This window comes from Leuresthes tenuis, unplaced genomic scaffold (assembly GCF_036924035.1).
Source record: "Leuresthes tenuis unplaced genomic scaffold, fLeuTen1.0.hap1 SCAF_6, whole genome shotgun sequence".
NCBI classification, from domain to species: Eukaryota; Metazoa; Chordata; class Actinopteri; order Atheriniformes; family Atherinopsidae; genus Leuresthes; species Leuresthes tenuis.
The window spans coordinates 33,726,383-33,742,601 of record NW_027325360.1 but is presented as its reverse complement, the minus strand read 5'-3'; the positions used below and the strand labels follow the sequence as shown (position 1 = coordinate 33,742,601).

General features: G+C 40.5%; 1 protein-coding gene across 2 annotated transcripts in view; it reads right to left on the bottom strand.

Moving 5' to 3' along the window:
- Window positions 1-3,812: 3,812 nt before the first annotated feature.
- The window catches only part of ptar1 (protein prenyltransferase alpha subunit repeat containing 1), a 26,036-nt gene continuing 13,629 nt past the window's right edge, over window positions 3,813-16,219 (bottom strand). The window contains exons 1-4 of one of the 2 annotated variants that reach the window (XM_072388575.1): window positions 13,297-13,704; window positions 11,413-11,654; window positions 5,917-6,254; window positions 3,813-4,790 (exon numbers count right to left, since the gene is read on the bottom strand). In XM_072388575.1, coding sequence (XP_072244676.1) covers window positions 4,415-4,790; window positions 5,917-6,254; window positions 11,413-11,654; window positions 13,297-13,477 — 1,137 coding nt within the window. In that variant the 5' untranslated portion in view covers window positions 13,478-13,704 and the 3' untranslated portion in view covers window positions 3,813-4,414. Of the gene's footprint in view, window positions 4,791-5,916; window positions 6,255-11,412; window positions 11,657-13,296; window positions 13,705-16,219 lie in introns of those variants that run through there. The other variant, XM_072388574.1, reaches the window with a different exon arrangement.

Sequence of the window (16,219 nt, the reverse complement as noted above, 5' to 3'; positions counted from 1 at the left end):
CACACCTTTCCTCACTTTGCTCTCTTTTTCCCCTGTTTTATTTCACAATTGATTTTATGTACATGTGACATTATTGTGGTTATTAACTTGTGTTTCCCTGTTCCAACAGATATCCTTTGAATGGTGTTATGGTGTTTCCCCCCCTCTTTTCCCTCTTTTCTGTCTTCTCAAACCCCAGCTGGTGGAGGCGGATGGCCACCCTTCCTGAGTCTGGTTCTTCCAGAGGTTTCTTCCTGTTAAAAGGGAGTCGTTCCTTTCCACAGTCGCCACAGGCACGCTCAGGACGGGAGATTGGACTGAAGACAAGTTTCGGTGCAATCTGTTGGTTTCCTTAGCTAGGATATTATTTTTGAATTGGATCTATATGAATTAATTGGATTATGGTTACAATTAATTGAATTCCAATTGGCTTGAATTGGACTTTATTACTTACGTGCCTTGAGATGACAATTGTTGTAATATGGCGCTCTATAAATAAATTGAATTGAATTGAATTCAAATAAATTTCTGTCCTGGTGTGTGGTTTTTTTTGTTGTTTTTGGTCTTACCCTATCACACTGCTTGCCATGTTTTCTGAATTACAGCAGCATTGTGAGATGCAGTTGTTCACAGCAAACCACACTGAGGAAAAACCTACGATGTTTGAAGACTGTACAATGACGATACCTGCTGAATCATTGTCTCTGTGAAGAAAAACAACCGTACTAGGTGTAATGTTAGCGTAAAGAAGGCTTTAAGAACCTAAGGGACTGAAAAATGACAGCCCTGTATTCTTTTTACATCCACAGGTTTGGCGATCACTTAAAAGTAGGCATTCCTCCTATATTCTTACCTGCTGCATTTTTCTCTTTGTGCCGAGACGAGACTTTTGCTACCTCAAGCACTGCGTAAAAAACGCTTAATCAGACAACAGTGTTACCTTAATACAATTTTTGTTTATTGGTGACTTCAGTTTTGTTGGCAGTTTTTTCTACAAAATATCACCCAACCCCCTGCGGTTCCTAAAAATGAAGGGATGCTTAGATTGTGTAAATTAAATCACAGGGATGTGCTTTGTGTTTACTTAGAATCAGAAAAACGAGGCCATTTCTCACCTGCTTTCTAAAAGATTCACACAGAAAACAATCCTGCATCTTTGTCGTACAGGCGAGTTCCACATGATATAATCATATGGACTTTGAACTTGATAAGTGCTGTAGCGAACTCAAGTGTGGAATTTAATACAAACTTAAGACTTTAAATGACTGCTTTTTGTGGGGATGCTCAGTGTGGAAATACCAGATGGGGGATTTCTACATCAAAGAAGAGAAATTTACAACAACCTTCGCCCACAAAAGCATTTTGGGGGAATTTCGCAGCTCCTCTTTCCACAGACCTGTGCCATAAATTTAGATAAATGCATTAATAGCTTAGTGTTAACTAAGCTGAACAAACAACGGACCCTTTCAGGAGAGTATTGGGGAAAACCAGAACAGGACCCTTCTGACCCTATATGGTTCAAAGTAAACAATGGTGACAGTTTGCCCTGACTCTGACGCAAGCCAGAGACAGTCGCTGCATGGAGCTCCCAAAAGGATCTCACCTAGAATTACTTTTTAGCTGAATCTTGAAACTGTATTAAATGTGCTTTCTATCTTTGTACAAGTTCTTTCATGTTCTCAGTGAAATCACGAGCTGCATTTTAATACCTTTTTCTTGATCGTACGTGGAACGATACGGACGATATTATTTTGGAAAATGACTAATCAGCTTATGGAGCCACATTGCCCCCGAGTGGTCCGTAGTACTGAATAGTTAAACCCAAACTAATCAACAACTTGCATATGACATGTGACATTTATATGGAATAATGCATCTATATCTTTACCCTTGATATCTTAACAAGTTATGGTGTTTTTAGAATCCTCTGAACAAATGTTTATGAGCTGGAGAAATGAAGAAACAAGTTCCTTTGTTGCACCCTCGTTGTAGGCTCATTACTCAGAATAGATCGCCTTACAAAATACGCCCAGGCAGACGTCACAACAGTTTCATGCATACCATTGGCTGAAAGTGTAGCGTAGGCCTACGTCATGCCCCGCTTCCACGAATCAAACTCCGGAGAATAGAGATGAAATGAGAAGATGAAGAGCAGAGAATTCTAAAATGATGGAATGAGAGTCTGGCGGAGAGTCTTTGGAAATGGCAGGAGAGGAAGATGAGATGGAAGGTCTGAACAAAGACAGAAAGAGAAGAATGTAGTAGAAAGATACATTTTGCGTTTTTGTTCGTCCGTCAGCCTGTCTCCTCTCTATAGCACGTTTTAAATTCTGCTGCAGCTTCCTCACCTATTTTTGATCACCAAAAGGAGCCAGCGTTCAGCTTGTCAACCTTTTTGTCAATCTTTGGTGAATTTAAGTTCACCTCATCAGAGTTGGTCAGCAACCAAAACCAACTCCACCCTTGGACAGTAATCATTCTTTGGTGAATTCCGACACACTACCCCGTTCGTCTTCAAGCTACCAGAAGGAAGCCAGGAAAGCGACCGGTCCAGTCCAGTTTATTAATTATTTATGTATTATTAATTTAACATACCAGAATCGTAAGATTCTGTCTTTTTCCTTCGATTGAAGGTGGTCCTAAAACGAGGTTAAATAAGGCTTATTCAGATAGAACTGTCGGATAAATCCTTATATCTGATCACATCACGCTACGTGTGTCCGCTATAAATATACACACGTGGACAAAATTGTTGGTACCCCTCAGTTAAAGAAGGAAAAACCCACAATTCTCACTGAAAGCACTTGAAACCCACAAAAGTAACAATAAAAATTCATTGAAAATTAAATAATCAAAATCAGCCATTACTTTTGAAATGTTGATTAACATAATTATTTAAAAAAAAAAAACTTATTTCTGTTCAATTCAGTTGTATTTATTGTACCAATTCCACTTCGGGGAAAAAGCCATCTCAGGGCACTCTGCATAAAGAAATCCAGAGACAAAGAAGAAAAAGCTCAGAGCACACATGAGGACACAGCAGCAATATCAAGAGTGCAGTATTACGTGGACTCCATCAGATGATACAGAGGTGAACTTGCCAGAAAGCAAAAGGGAAGGAAATTCAAAGGTGTAGGTATCACAGTGCCTGTTGACAACAGATGGTGTAATCCTGGACATGTCAGGATCTGTACCCAGGACACTGACTGCTCGCCCATATTATCTACCAACATCATCATCATCTTCTAAAACTCTATTAATTTCTATTTGAAAGATAAATTTGCAAAGCTCGAGGCTTACACAGAGTGGAGCATGCAAATGCCTGAAAATAAATGTTCACGATACTTTCTCATTTCTTACTTTCAATATTTTCTTTCATTTTCCCCATGGGGGATGAATAAAGTATTTCTATTCTATACTATTTGTCCCCATTCAGACCTCCACCTTGGTTGAAAACATTCTTTTAAAATCCAAGGCTTTTCTGAAAAAAAACCCCCATTTCATTCTCACACTAAAGGAAAAAGCAAATTAAAAGCATATTCTCGGTTAAATCTTCAGCTTTTATTGTACATTACTGGCGATGTCATTTTGTTGATATCTATTGGAAAAAAAGATGTGATGCTCACGTGGTATTAGACTAGAAAGATAAAAGCATGCGCTTGTTGCATCGGGTCTGAATGGGTTGATATTCAGCGTCTACAGATAAACAGCACAACACAATGAGACTGTACCAGCAGACATTGCTTCCAGTGCCGCCTCGCTCCTCTCCCACCCCATCGAAAACAACTACGATAAAAAAAAAAAAAAAAAAAAAAAAAAAAAAAAAAAAAAGGGATGGTTCAAACAACATATAATTATTAATAAGAGTTAACAATTTATTACATCAGTCACATTGTAGACAGTCGTTTTTTCGTCTTCTTTATATAATATTGGCTATTTTGGAAGCCCACACACTCAGGTCCAACAGCTGTTAGTAAGTCAGACTGTGTATCCAGCTCCCACTGTTCCCTCTGACAGCTTCATGACATTCCTCTGCTCAATGACTCTCACACACCTTAAGTAAGTGGTGCAGATACATACCATCTGGTAAGTCTTAAAAACAACAGAAATTTGACCTAAGGCATTAAAATACTGGCACTAAGAAGACAATCTACGAGCAAGCAGACACATGATGTGCCAATTGTCTCTTTGTGGGTAGATTTCCATCAAGATGGATTTGTAGTTCAGACCAATCTGGAAATTTCTTAAGAGCATCCTCTCAATTCCCATCCGGCTCTTGCTGTAAGTAGGCTGCCCCCTGACTGATACACAAAAGAATCACTAAAGTTGATTTACTATTTCCAATCATCACTGCAGCTTAGTAAGCTGATACTAAATCTGTGTCTAAAGGCCACTTCAGTGTGGTGAAGGAATGGGGCTAATTGTTATATCTGTCTCAAAACTGCACACCAACAACAGTATCTAACCACTTCCTGTATGCTAAAGCAAAGCTCCTCTGCTCAGGATTACAGCAGCTGTCCAGAATACTCCTGACAAACATGTGCTCAGTTTGCAAGGTGGGTGGGTGGGGCAGCAAAACCCCTCTCCTCAGTCGTTTGGTGTCAAGTGGGTCTGCCAAGGAAACCCGATCTACCTCCATAGGAAGAGTAGCACGCCTCTGTCTGTGCACTACGTCATCCTGGCTGACATGTCTTTGAGGGCTGTTGTCCGGCACGCCCGGGTCACTGTGGTGCTTTAACTCGCTCTCGCCACAGCCTTGACATCGATGCTGATGCCCCTTCCATTGGTGCCACAAGTAGAAGACATGCCGCCTGTGAGAGGTGGAAACATAAAAGCAGCACTTTAACATTTTAATGTAGTATACAAATGGGCCAAAACACCCCAAGTGAACTATGTCGACACATTATTTGCATACTGTTGCAGCTTTAGTGTACTTTTGACCAAGAGATGCTACCTCCTGTACTCCACAATTTTATTATTATTTTTTTAAATATACGAGTGAATTACAAATATTTGAACGTGTTTCACCAATAGAGAGAATTTATGTGATGTCAAACTTTTGACTGTACTTAAGTCGTTACCTACTTATGCCCACTGAGTGGCAAAATGACAGCTGACCCAATGGCCACTAAATGTTGGACAGGCTGGAGAACACAGACAATATACCGCATCAAAAATGGTGTGTTTTTTTTTTTCCTTTGATGACCCAGAAACTATTATAATGTGTGAATGGCGGTTGATTTAGAGCAGACAGATATTTGAGTCGGATATCCATGGCATGACAGACAACACAACTAAGCTAACAGAATGTCTTGGCACGAATACGCGCAACTCACAGCGGCTGCGTTATGCTCTCAGTTTGGAATAAAATTGGAGTTATCTGAGAGGAATGTCCGGAGGTGGTGAGCCGAGCAGGGGCTTGGGAGGGTCTTCTGCCCTGACAACAAACTTTAAGATGAAATTGTTGTGTCATGGATGTATCTGTCTGCTCCAAATCAACTGCCAAACACAGATTCTGATAGTAAAACTCCAACGCAAAACTGGGAAACCAAATTCAGAAAGAAAAAAAAAAAAGCTTTGTTTTCTTAACTCCAAATTTCCATTCATGCACACAGCAGCCCAAGTCAGTCAAAGATCCGTTTTTAAGAAGAAAAATGGAATACAGCTCGTTCCTGGTTTTTGGTTTACTGATTTCAGAACAAAAAGCTCAATAGGGTTTGTCTTTAGTTTTTTCATTTCTAAACTGAAATTGGTTGCCCACAACATACACGGACCAACGGGGATCCATTTCTGAAGGGAACCACTGACCATTGCTCACTGAAATAGATAGTCACTTTCTGAGCCCAGTATGATTTTAAAAATATATATTTTCTGGGAAAATTATTAGAATACGTCCCTGCAAAGGGACAAACCACAGACTGACTTAGGTGACCTCACCTGTGACTCCACAGTGTTTCATGTCCAGGGAAGGACTGAATCAGGTCTGAGCACAGTTCCATCTCCTGGTAAAAGAGCTGCAGGACTGTAGTGAAACTGAGCTGCCTCTCCTCACTTGCCACTTCAGCTCCTGACAGCTCCCCATTGGTCTGGGGACTGCTGCTGGGGACAGAGCTGCTCCACTGCTGGGAAGAACGGGTGGCAGTGGTGCAAGCTGGTGTCTGGCACAATTCAGTGATCAACTCCTTGAGCAGGAACTGGCGGTAGTGGAAACCACTGTGATCAGACACATGCATGGACACCCACAGACGCATTGATGACAGCTCATCATGAAAAACCTGGCAGGAAACACCACAGCAACATGGTTCACATGGAGGAAATACAACACGTGTGAGACTGGTCTGCAGTAAGAAGCTCCGATCTTTGACACTGGCACATGGTCGATTACTTGCAAGCTCAAAAAGGTAAAGAGATGCTTTAAAGGAAAATAATACCTCCACTATATTTAGAAAATAATCATAAAAAGAGGCAAAACAGAGGAGGAAACAAAGGTCAGAAAACTTCCACTGGATCAAGGATTAAATTTGAGAACCCAAAGTACTGTGCAAAAACTAAGGAAGTCTGTGGAGGGCAACTTTAATTTAATCAAATTAAACTTGTAGAAATAAAATTAATGTTATTAATCAATCAGAGTAGATAATACTTTAATGAAAAAAAAACAATTGTTGCATTTTTTTATTTCTTTGGGGCAATAACAGCAAGAATCAATGTTCTATTTTAAAAAAAATGTTTGAGATGCCACTTCATGGTACAAGTTTAAAAAATTGTAAAAAAAGTCCAAAAAGTACCCACATTCAGCATTAGATACTTGAAAAGAGTTACTTTTCAGGGAGGCTTCCTTTCAAAAGTTTTTAATATGATCAGAATCATATTCTTTATTGTCACTGTGAGACATTGCACAACAAAATGAAAGGTGCAGGTTTTCCAGTGCATATATGTATGAAATATAAAGTAAAAAAAAATAGAATGAATAGATAAATGAAAAAGTACAAAAACAAAACTAACTAAGAGGCACACACAAACATACATTGCACACTTAAGGACACCTTAAGTGTGCAAACATAAACCTGGGACGTGCCGAATGGAAACTCTTAAAGTGATATAGATGTAAACAATGTAAGGAAACATATTTGGACTCGATTGACTATCTAGTCTAGCGGCATTTAAACTAGTGATGCCTGAAGGCAGGCACTGAAACAGTGTGTATCTAGGGAGAGAGGAGTCCTGTAGGATCCTTTTAATGTTCCCGAGGCAGCAGGAACTGTGCAGTTCTTCCGATCGAGGGGAGAGGGCAACCGACTATCTGCTCGGCAGCCTTTACAATTCCTTGGATCTTTTTCTTTTGTGCAGCTAGAGAACCAAGCACAGACACAGCAGGTCAACAGTCTCAGAGGGATGCAGTTCTTCCTGTGAACTCGCAGGAAGTCGAGAGTCTTTGGGGCCTGAGACCCTCTCCATACAGCCCCCATTGATGGTGAGTGGCTGGATATTGTCCTTTCTCTTCCTGGAATCCTCTATCAGCTCCTTTGTCTTTGTAGTGTTGAGGAGCTGGTTGTAAGTCTGACACCATACTGTCAACCTCGTCCCTGTAGGCGGACCCCAACCCAAAGCATTTCATCACCACAGGTGTCAGTGCTACCAGCCTGTAGTAGTTGAGACTGGTGATGGACTTTTTCTTGGGCAAAGGGACTATGCTGGATGTCTTCAGGCAGGGTGGGACAGGGGACTGGGACAGGGGACTGGGACAGGGACTGGTTGAAGATCCTGTGAAGACTCCAGCCAGCTGGTCTTCGCAGTCCCTCAGCACATGTTCTGAGATGACATTGGTTTCAGCTGCTTCTTGTGGGCTGACAGCCCGCAGAGTGCACCTCACCTTGTGTGGCGGTGTCATCTGCCCCATCCTCTGGACCTCCCTGGTCATCCAGGGCTTCTGGTTGGGGTAGACTTTGATGTTTTTGTCCACTGTGACAATGCCTATGCAGTTCTTGATGTAACATAATACACTGTCACTGAACACCTCCAAGTCTGGGTGTTCAAAAATGTCCCAGTTGGTTGTGCTGAAGTAGTATTTCAGCTGCTCAGAGGCTCCATCAAGCATAGTTTTAACTTTCTTTGTTGTGATAAGGGCAGTTTTCCTGAGAAGGGAACATGCTGGGATAAATACACTTTAGCCACTAAAAAATGTGTTCATCTAAACAGTAGGAAATGACATTCAAGGGTTAAGGATGAGAGATCAAAATGCTTACCGCAACTGATTTCCAGTCATAACCATAATCCTCCACTAGAGTTAAAGGTATACACCATGGCCCAAATTATCGGCACTCCTGGAATTTTTCCAGAAAATGCAGTGCGCAGAGGTCGCCAACTTTCTGCAAAGTCAATCGCTTCAGACTTTAAAGCAGAATGCAAGAAAGCTGGAGAGACAGTGGCGTTCCTCTAATTTAGAAGAGTCTCAATTAGTCTGGAAAGATAGTTTAATAACGTATAAGAAAGCCCTTCGTAAAGCTAGAACTGCTTATTATTCATCATTGATAGAAGAGAATAAGAATAATCCCAGGTTTCTCTTCAGCACTGTTGCCAGGCTGACAAAGAGTTCGAGCTCTGTTGAGCCATGTATTCCTTTAACTCTCAGCAGTGATGATTTCATGAGATTCTTTATCAATAAAATTGTTTCTATCAGAGAGAAGATTAATGGAGTCCTTCCCACTATTATCACTGATGTATCATCAAGTAGAGCAGCTTTAGAAGTATCTTTAGAACCTGATTTATATTTAGACGCTTCTGCCCAGTTGACCTTTCTGAGCTAACAACAGCAATAGTCTCTTCTAAACCATCAACTTGTATTTTAAATCCAATCCCAACCAGACTGTTCAAGGAGGTTTTCCCCTTAATTGACACTTCCATACCTTACATATCCTGTCTTTGTTGACAGGATATGTACCTCAGACTTTAAAGGTTGCTGTAATTAAACCTTTACTTAAAAAACCTACTCTTGATTCAGAAGTGTTGGCTAATTATCGACCTATATCCAATCTCCCTTTTTTGTCTAAAGTTCTTGAAGAAATAGTTGCAGTTCAACTTTGTGATCATTTACATAGAAATAATCTGTTTGAAGAGTTTCAGTCAGGATTCAGAGTGCATCATAGCACAGAAACAGCACTGGTGAAAGTTACCAATGATCTCCTCTTAGCCTCTGATAGCGGACTTGTTTCTGTGCTTGTCCTGTTGGATCTCAGTGCTGCATTTGATACAATCGATCACAGCATTTTGTTACAGAGACTTGAACATGTTATTGGGATTAAAGGAACTGCATTAGGCTGGTTTAAGTCATATTTATCTGACAGATTCCAGTTTGTTCTTGTAAATGAAGAATCTTCCTCACACATTGGAGTAAGTCATGTGCTTGGACCATTTCTTTTCACTGTCAACACCCCCGTCCTCCAGCAGCTTCACTGGCTCCCGGTAAATTCAGAATTACTTTTAAAAACCTTCTTTACAAATTCAAGGCCATCCACAACCTTGCCCCCCCGATATATGTCTAATCTGTAGGGGTGGTGAAAAAAAAAATAAAATTAATTAATCGCGAGTATGTTATGGATGAGTATGACTCGATTATCAAATTATCGAAAAAAAAAAAACCGGTTATCTTTTTCATTATTTTATTTTGTAAGAATGTTGTCCCGCAGTCAATGGAAGTTGAACGTCACGCGAGCGTACCCAGTTCCAGTTTAATGGCCAGAGCGAGTGAGAGCAGGCGTGTGAAATGAACGAGCAACCAACCAATCCACCCAGCTCCATCTGGGCTCAAAGCAAGCGTGAGGATTCATTTTGGTTTTCCTGGCAGGAGCTCTAAACATGTTGATAGAACGCACGCCGTCTGTCGACATTGCCACACTAAACTGAAGTACTGCGGCAATACGAGCAACTTGAGGGCTCACATTTCCCGCTTTCATCCGGAGGAGGCAGGGTGGTTAAAGACGACTGCCTGAAACCCGTCATTCCACGAAATCAGCGTTCTCTCCTTGATATGACAAAACTAGCCCCGGGCTCGGAGCGAGCTAAGGAAATCACAACATCAATATCTTATTTTATTGCCAAAGATATGAGGCCATGCAGTATGGTGGAAAACCAAGGGTTCCGCTACATGGTCCCCAATATGGAGCCAAGGTATGTGATACCATCCCGGAGCTTTTTCACACACAAGTCGATTCCAAGTCTTTACAAGGAGACAAAGTTTTTAGTGCAAGGGTCCCTCAAGTCTGCTCTCAGAGTAGCAATAACTTGCAATGCCTGGACATCCAGAGCCACCGTCTCATATGTGACTGTTACAGCTCATCATGTCAACAGTGAGTGGAAGCTAATGTCATACGTGCTTCAGACGAGAGCTATGGATGATAGCCACACAGGCGCAAATATGTGCGAGTTTCTCCAAGCTGTGGCGGACGAGTGGGGGATAGACACACGACCTGGTTCTTGTCACCGGCAATGCTTCAAATATGAGCCTGGCTGCAGAGCTTGGCAACTTTCTACATGTCCAGTGTTACGCTCACACCCTAAACCTCGCCTGCCAACGAGCGCTGAATTTACCCGCTGTAGCCCGACTGTTGGGCCGAGTCTGACGGATCACCGCCTTCTTTCACCGCAGCACCACCGCCAGTCATGTGCTGGAACAAAAGCAGGCCCTACTCGGTAAGCAAAAGGCTTGAAATTAATTACAAAATAAAATAGATTAATAGAAATTAATCTATTTTTAACTGTTGCATACAAAGCAAGCTTTTTATTAGTTTTTAATTGACTAGTATGCTATTTAAAAAATATAATGTTTAGTACAACTTGATTACTCACAAGTTAGTGTGTTGCATTCTGTCACTGTGTTCTACAGTATATAGGCTAAAGCTGCAGTAAGTTGGTTCTACATCTAAAGGAAATAAGCCTTCCATTTATTTGTTGTTGTTTAGTACAACTTGAGCAGTCACAACAAGTTTTTTTAAATGCTGCAGTAACTTTGTGGTGTATTTTCGGTTACTGTTGCAATCTGTTGGTTTCCTTAGCAAGGAAATTGTTTGTTAAATTGGCTTTGTATGTGTGAACTGGACTCATTTTGAATTTAATCAATTAGATTATGATTACAATGAATTGGACTCTAATTAGCTTGAATTGGACTATACAATTAAAGTGCCTTGACAGTACATTTGCTGTTAATTGGCACTGTAGAAATAAACTGAATTGAATTGAAAGTGAATATGTAAAACTGGCCAAAGGGATATGTCAGCTATTTTGAGCTAAACTCTAACACTAACAATTGGTGTAAATATTTTCTTTCCAGAATTGTTGCTGAGAGGACAATCCTGCAGAAACACTAACAAACAAAAGACACTCAAATATAAAATCACTGTCATAATCTAAAAACTTAAAAAGAAATTCTTCAAAGTCTACCTTGATGTTGCCTTTGGCCATATGCTGCAGTACCCAGATGCGGTGGGACCAGGCATTGTAGTTGCTGGGATAGCGGCAGGCAGCATCAGAGCACACCTTCATCTCTTGGTGGAGTGTCCGGGCTAAATGGTCATTCAAATGTTGTGTCCTCTCTGCTTCAGCCTGCTCTGCTTCACCCAGCTGCTGACTCTTGCTGTGGCCCAGAGAAGGACACTGATGCTGGATATGTTGCAGCACCCAGCGTCTGCAAGGAGACGTTTCATTAACCCAGAGTATGGTTCCATCTTTTTACAAAAACTAACTGTCATCTATTTTCCCAAGTTAGGTATTCTAACTGTAATCTGCTGCCTTATACAGTATATACATTGTTTAAATCTTTTGTCCTCAAAGACAGTTAAGTACACGGCAATTTTTGACCATTGAATTCATACACCTGTGGCCATGGAAGTGATTGGAACACTTGAATTTAATTTGGGATGGGTGAGTGAACACTTTTATCAATATAGTGCAAGTTAAAAAATATGCTTTGCTAAATCCTTGTGTTTTCTACATTGTCACTTCATAGGGAGCATGCTGCTTTTAAGCCTTTGTTATTAACTCAGTTTTGTGTACACAACAAAAATATGACTAAATAACTCTTCCAACCTGAAGCAGGTTACATTCTCTTAACAAGGGACCCCGGGTCACTGTACAGAGGTGTTTGTACAGATGAAATCCAACAACAACAAAAAAAAGACTGACAGTACATACATTTACATACCAAATTAAAGGTCCTGACCATTTGCCTCTTGCTGTTTTTTCACTTCCACATGTCAATATGCAAGTGTTCTGGATTGTTTTTTTCTTGTATTGCTCCATCTTATATTTTAATTGTCGATTCCAGTGATATGGTCCTCTTACTTCTAAATTATTGTATGATTTTTTTTTTTGCAATTAAATATTTCCCATTGCCAGCACAATTTAACAGAGTGTTTACTCTCATTGCTCTGAAGGTTGTAACATGCCCACATGATAACATGCAGTTACTACCACCACCACCCAGGGAACAAGCCTGTAACTAAAACAACATGAAGGGATGGCATTAAACCGTTTCCTGCTCGCTTTGTTGGACCACTTTTTCTGATCAGCATGACTCTCTCAGAGAATTAGGCCAGTTTATCATTTCTGAATGGAGGACGTAACTCCACCCTACACCAGAGGAAAGATTAAATGGATAAATTGGTTTCTTTTTGTCAGTGAGTAGCTGTCAGTTTATAGCATTTGTATGAGATGTTATGGTTGGTAACTGCATCTTTAAAAAGAAAAGGTGGCGAATACACACTTTTATCAACTTTATAAACTAAAGGCAGGCTTGCTCATGAATGTGTAGCTGTCTGCATTGCTGTGAATATGACACATTTCATGACTGCAGACAGCAGATTTGTCAGTGGCTGATGTGCCGCTCACCAGCCAGCCAGTCAAACTGAAAATCCAGCCAAGCAAATAAATGTATCCCTTAACTGCAGGTAAGCAAATTACATTAGTGGAAGTGGGGTCAGGGTGGGTTCACCCTTATGTTTTTACACAAATTTAAATTATTTCTTTGAAAATGATTAATTGATGGTAAAATTCAAAGCCTAAACTCTTTGGAACCAGACATTTATGGGAATGGGAGCATAAGTGATTTCCCCTGAATTGTGGCATAGACCTTTCACTACCAACATGAGGAACTGCACAGGAAACCATCATCTAGCTGTCCCATAAGAAGGGTAATGCATTCTGCATACTCACCCATTTACAATGAGGGAAAAGCTTTCAGCAAACATACTATTACTGAGTGAATCTATGCAGCGTATCCAGAGATACAGAACACAGAGCCAGACTCAGGAGGGCAGGAATGACCAGTACCTTTTTTCTTTTTTCGTGCAGCATTTCTCTTTTTACAATCAGCTCCAGAACAGTCGCCAGCACAGAGCCAGCCTTCTTTATCAGTTTCTTTAGTCTCTGGCTTTGATGCTGCTGTCCCAAAAGATGCTGAAAAGCAGATTGTACTCTCCACCACAGACTGATGGAAGATATGAAACATTTGGTGCAGACACCGAAGGACCTAAACTTCCTGAAGAATTACAGTCTGTTATGTCCTTTCTTGAAGACAGGCTCAGCATTGCGTTTCCAGTCCAGTATGTTGTCCAGGTAAATTCTCATGTATGTGTATTCCTCAACCACATCCACCTTTTCTCCCAGGATGGAGAGTGTTTGGCTTCTGGTCCTCCTAATAGCCACAGTAGTCACTTTTGTTTTGTTTGTGTTTAAGATGAGGTGATTGTTCCCACACAATGCCACAAAGTGATTGACCACTTCCCTGTGCTCCGCCTCTTGTCCATCACTGATACACCCAAAAACTGCAGAGTCATGCAGAGTTCTTCTGGAGATGACAGGACTCTGAGTTGCACTGGAAGTCTGAGGTGTACAGAGTAAAGAGAAATTGTGAGAGTACAGTCCCCTGTGGTGCTCCTATGCTGCTGACCAACTTCTCAGACAGACAACCCTTAAGTCTCACAAACTGTGGTCTGTGTCAGGTAGCCAATAATCCAGGTGGCTGTGGAGGTATCCACCTGTATTTTCTGAAGCTTCTCATAAAACAGTACGGGCTGAATTGTATTAAAACCAGGAACATGATTCTCACGTGCTTCATGCTTTTTCCAGATGAGACTCAGCTCACTGAAGCACATTCTGTTGATGATGTCTGAAGTCTGGAGCTGTTTATTTGGTCTCTTTTATGCCACAGAAAGTCTGAAGTGCATGCTGAAAATATCTGTGTTCTCATTCGCAACCTTAGAATATCCTGAAACGTTCTAGAGGTGTTCTCGAGTGGTTGCATGTGATAACATATGTCTGCAACATTTGCTCCTGATTTCTTCCTTGTCCCCATAGTAAATTATCTGAAACACTGGCAGGTGATACGATGTATGAACGGGTCAGTAAATATTCTAGAGCATTTGCTATTGGTGTGCGAGTGTGCTGGTGAGTCAAGTCAAATTTATTTGTATAGCACATTTCATGTACAAAACAATTCAAAGTGCTTTACAAAAAATAAAAGCATTGCAGCAGGGAGCAGAAAAAGCATTAAAAATACATAAAAGAATATAAAAAGAAAGAAATACAATACTTAAAATTAAATTAAAATGATTAAAAACAAGCAACATTGAAAGATCCCATGCAGATTTCATGCATAGACACATGAGAAAAGAAATGTTTTTAACCTGGATTTAAAAATGTCTACATTTGGTGTCACTTTAATCTCCTCTGGCAGTTTGTTCCACTTGTTTGCAGCATAAGAGCTAAATGCTGCTTCTCCATGTTTAGTCTGGACTCTGGACTGGACCAGCTGACCTGAGACCTTGGATCTAAGAGCTCTGCTGGGTTTATATTCTCTGAACATGTCACAGATGTATTTTGGGCCTAAACTGTTCTGGGATTTGTAAACCATCAGCAGGCTTTTAAGTTTGTCCTTTCTGCTGACCTATTTGCTGCTTTACGCTCTCCTCTATTGTAGTTATGATCCAAGACATGCAATACTCAACACAATAAAAAGCCTCATCTGCTTTTCTCAACATGATCTTATGAAAACACAGTGATCACAGCATAATTTCTACATCACACGCCGCTTCCTGTGCACTCTTGACAACAATTAACTTGTGCCCCCTACCCTCTCATTTCCGGCCAGTAGAGTTAATATCTAGCAGGAAGCCTCTTGCTGTGGTGTGCTCGTGTCAACAGCAACTGTTGAAAAAAGCCTGGACCAAAGTGTCTCTGATGTTTGTGTATGACAATGGCTTAGATTGTTTAAGGACTGCAATGAAAGAGTGAAAACTGCTCTGGTGTAAAAATATTGAAAAAATATTCTAACAAAAGACAAGCTGCTAATTAAAAGGTAGGTGAGAAAAGGCACCACAGCTTTTAAAACTATTTGAGACACTATACAATCTGGATATAGTGTTCAAGTTACTATTAAAACAAACTTCTGACCAGATTTGAAGAAGACTGACTTTTGTCATGCCTATTCCTGGGCCTAACACTGCCCTCGAGTGCCCCGAGGCTGACAAATCGCACTTCAGAACTTTGGTTTCTTTCCTAGTACAGTACTATGTAATGCACTAGTAACTACATAACAAACTATTGCCATAAAAAAATCAATGACAAAAACAGCTTAAAAAAAGAATTGCATGGCAAAAGTGGCGAGGAGATCCAACACACTCCATGAGAAGAAGTGACGAAGAAGAGATAAAGAGTACCAGAAAGACAGGGCACAAGATCAGATTGGATTTTACAGCTTGAAAGAGCTCAGAGAGAAAAAAGGAAGAGAGGCAGATGCAGAGTTGGTTTCATTGTTGCTATCACTGCTCTCTGCTCTGTAATCTTTTCTATATGAAAATAATCCAATCGTGATCATTTCTCCCTCTGCTCTGTGTGGGCTGTAAATCAGAGGAGACTGAAGCTGTGGTTGATTGAATGAAATGAATGAAACATGTTTATATACTCCAGATATTTACTTTAGTGCTATTTATCATGACAAACAGAAATGCACAGCATTACAACAGCAGCATGGTCATCTGTGTAATGTTATTTATCAGATTGAAACACAAGATAGAACCTAATCGTTATCATCCGTCTCACAGAAGAAGCCTTGGTTAGCTCCTCAGTTCTGTTTCAGACTAACATGGAAATAAGCTCTTTTTGAAAAATATTTGCTCAGTTTTTACAAATGTTTTCAAAATGTCCTCTGCTCTCTTCAATACATGGAACTGTAATATATACAACGTGTATT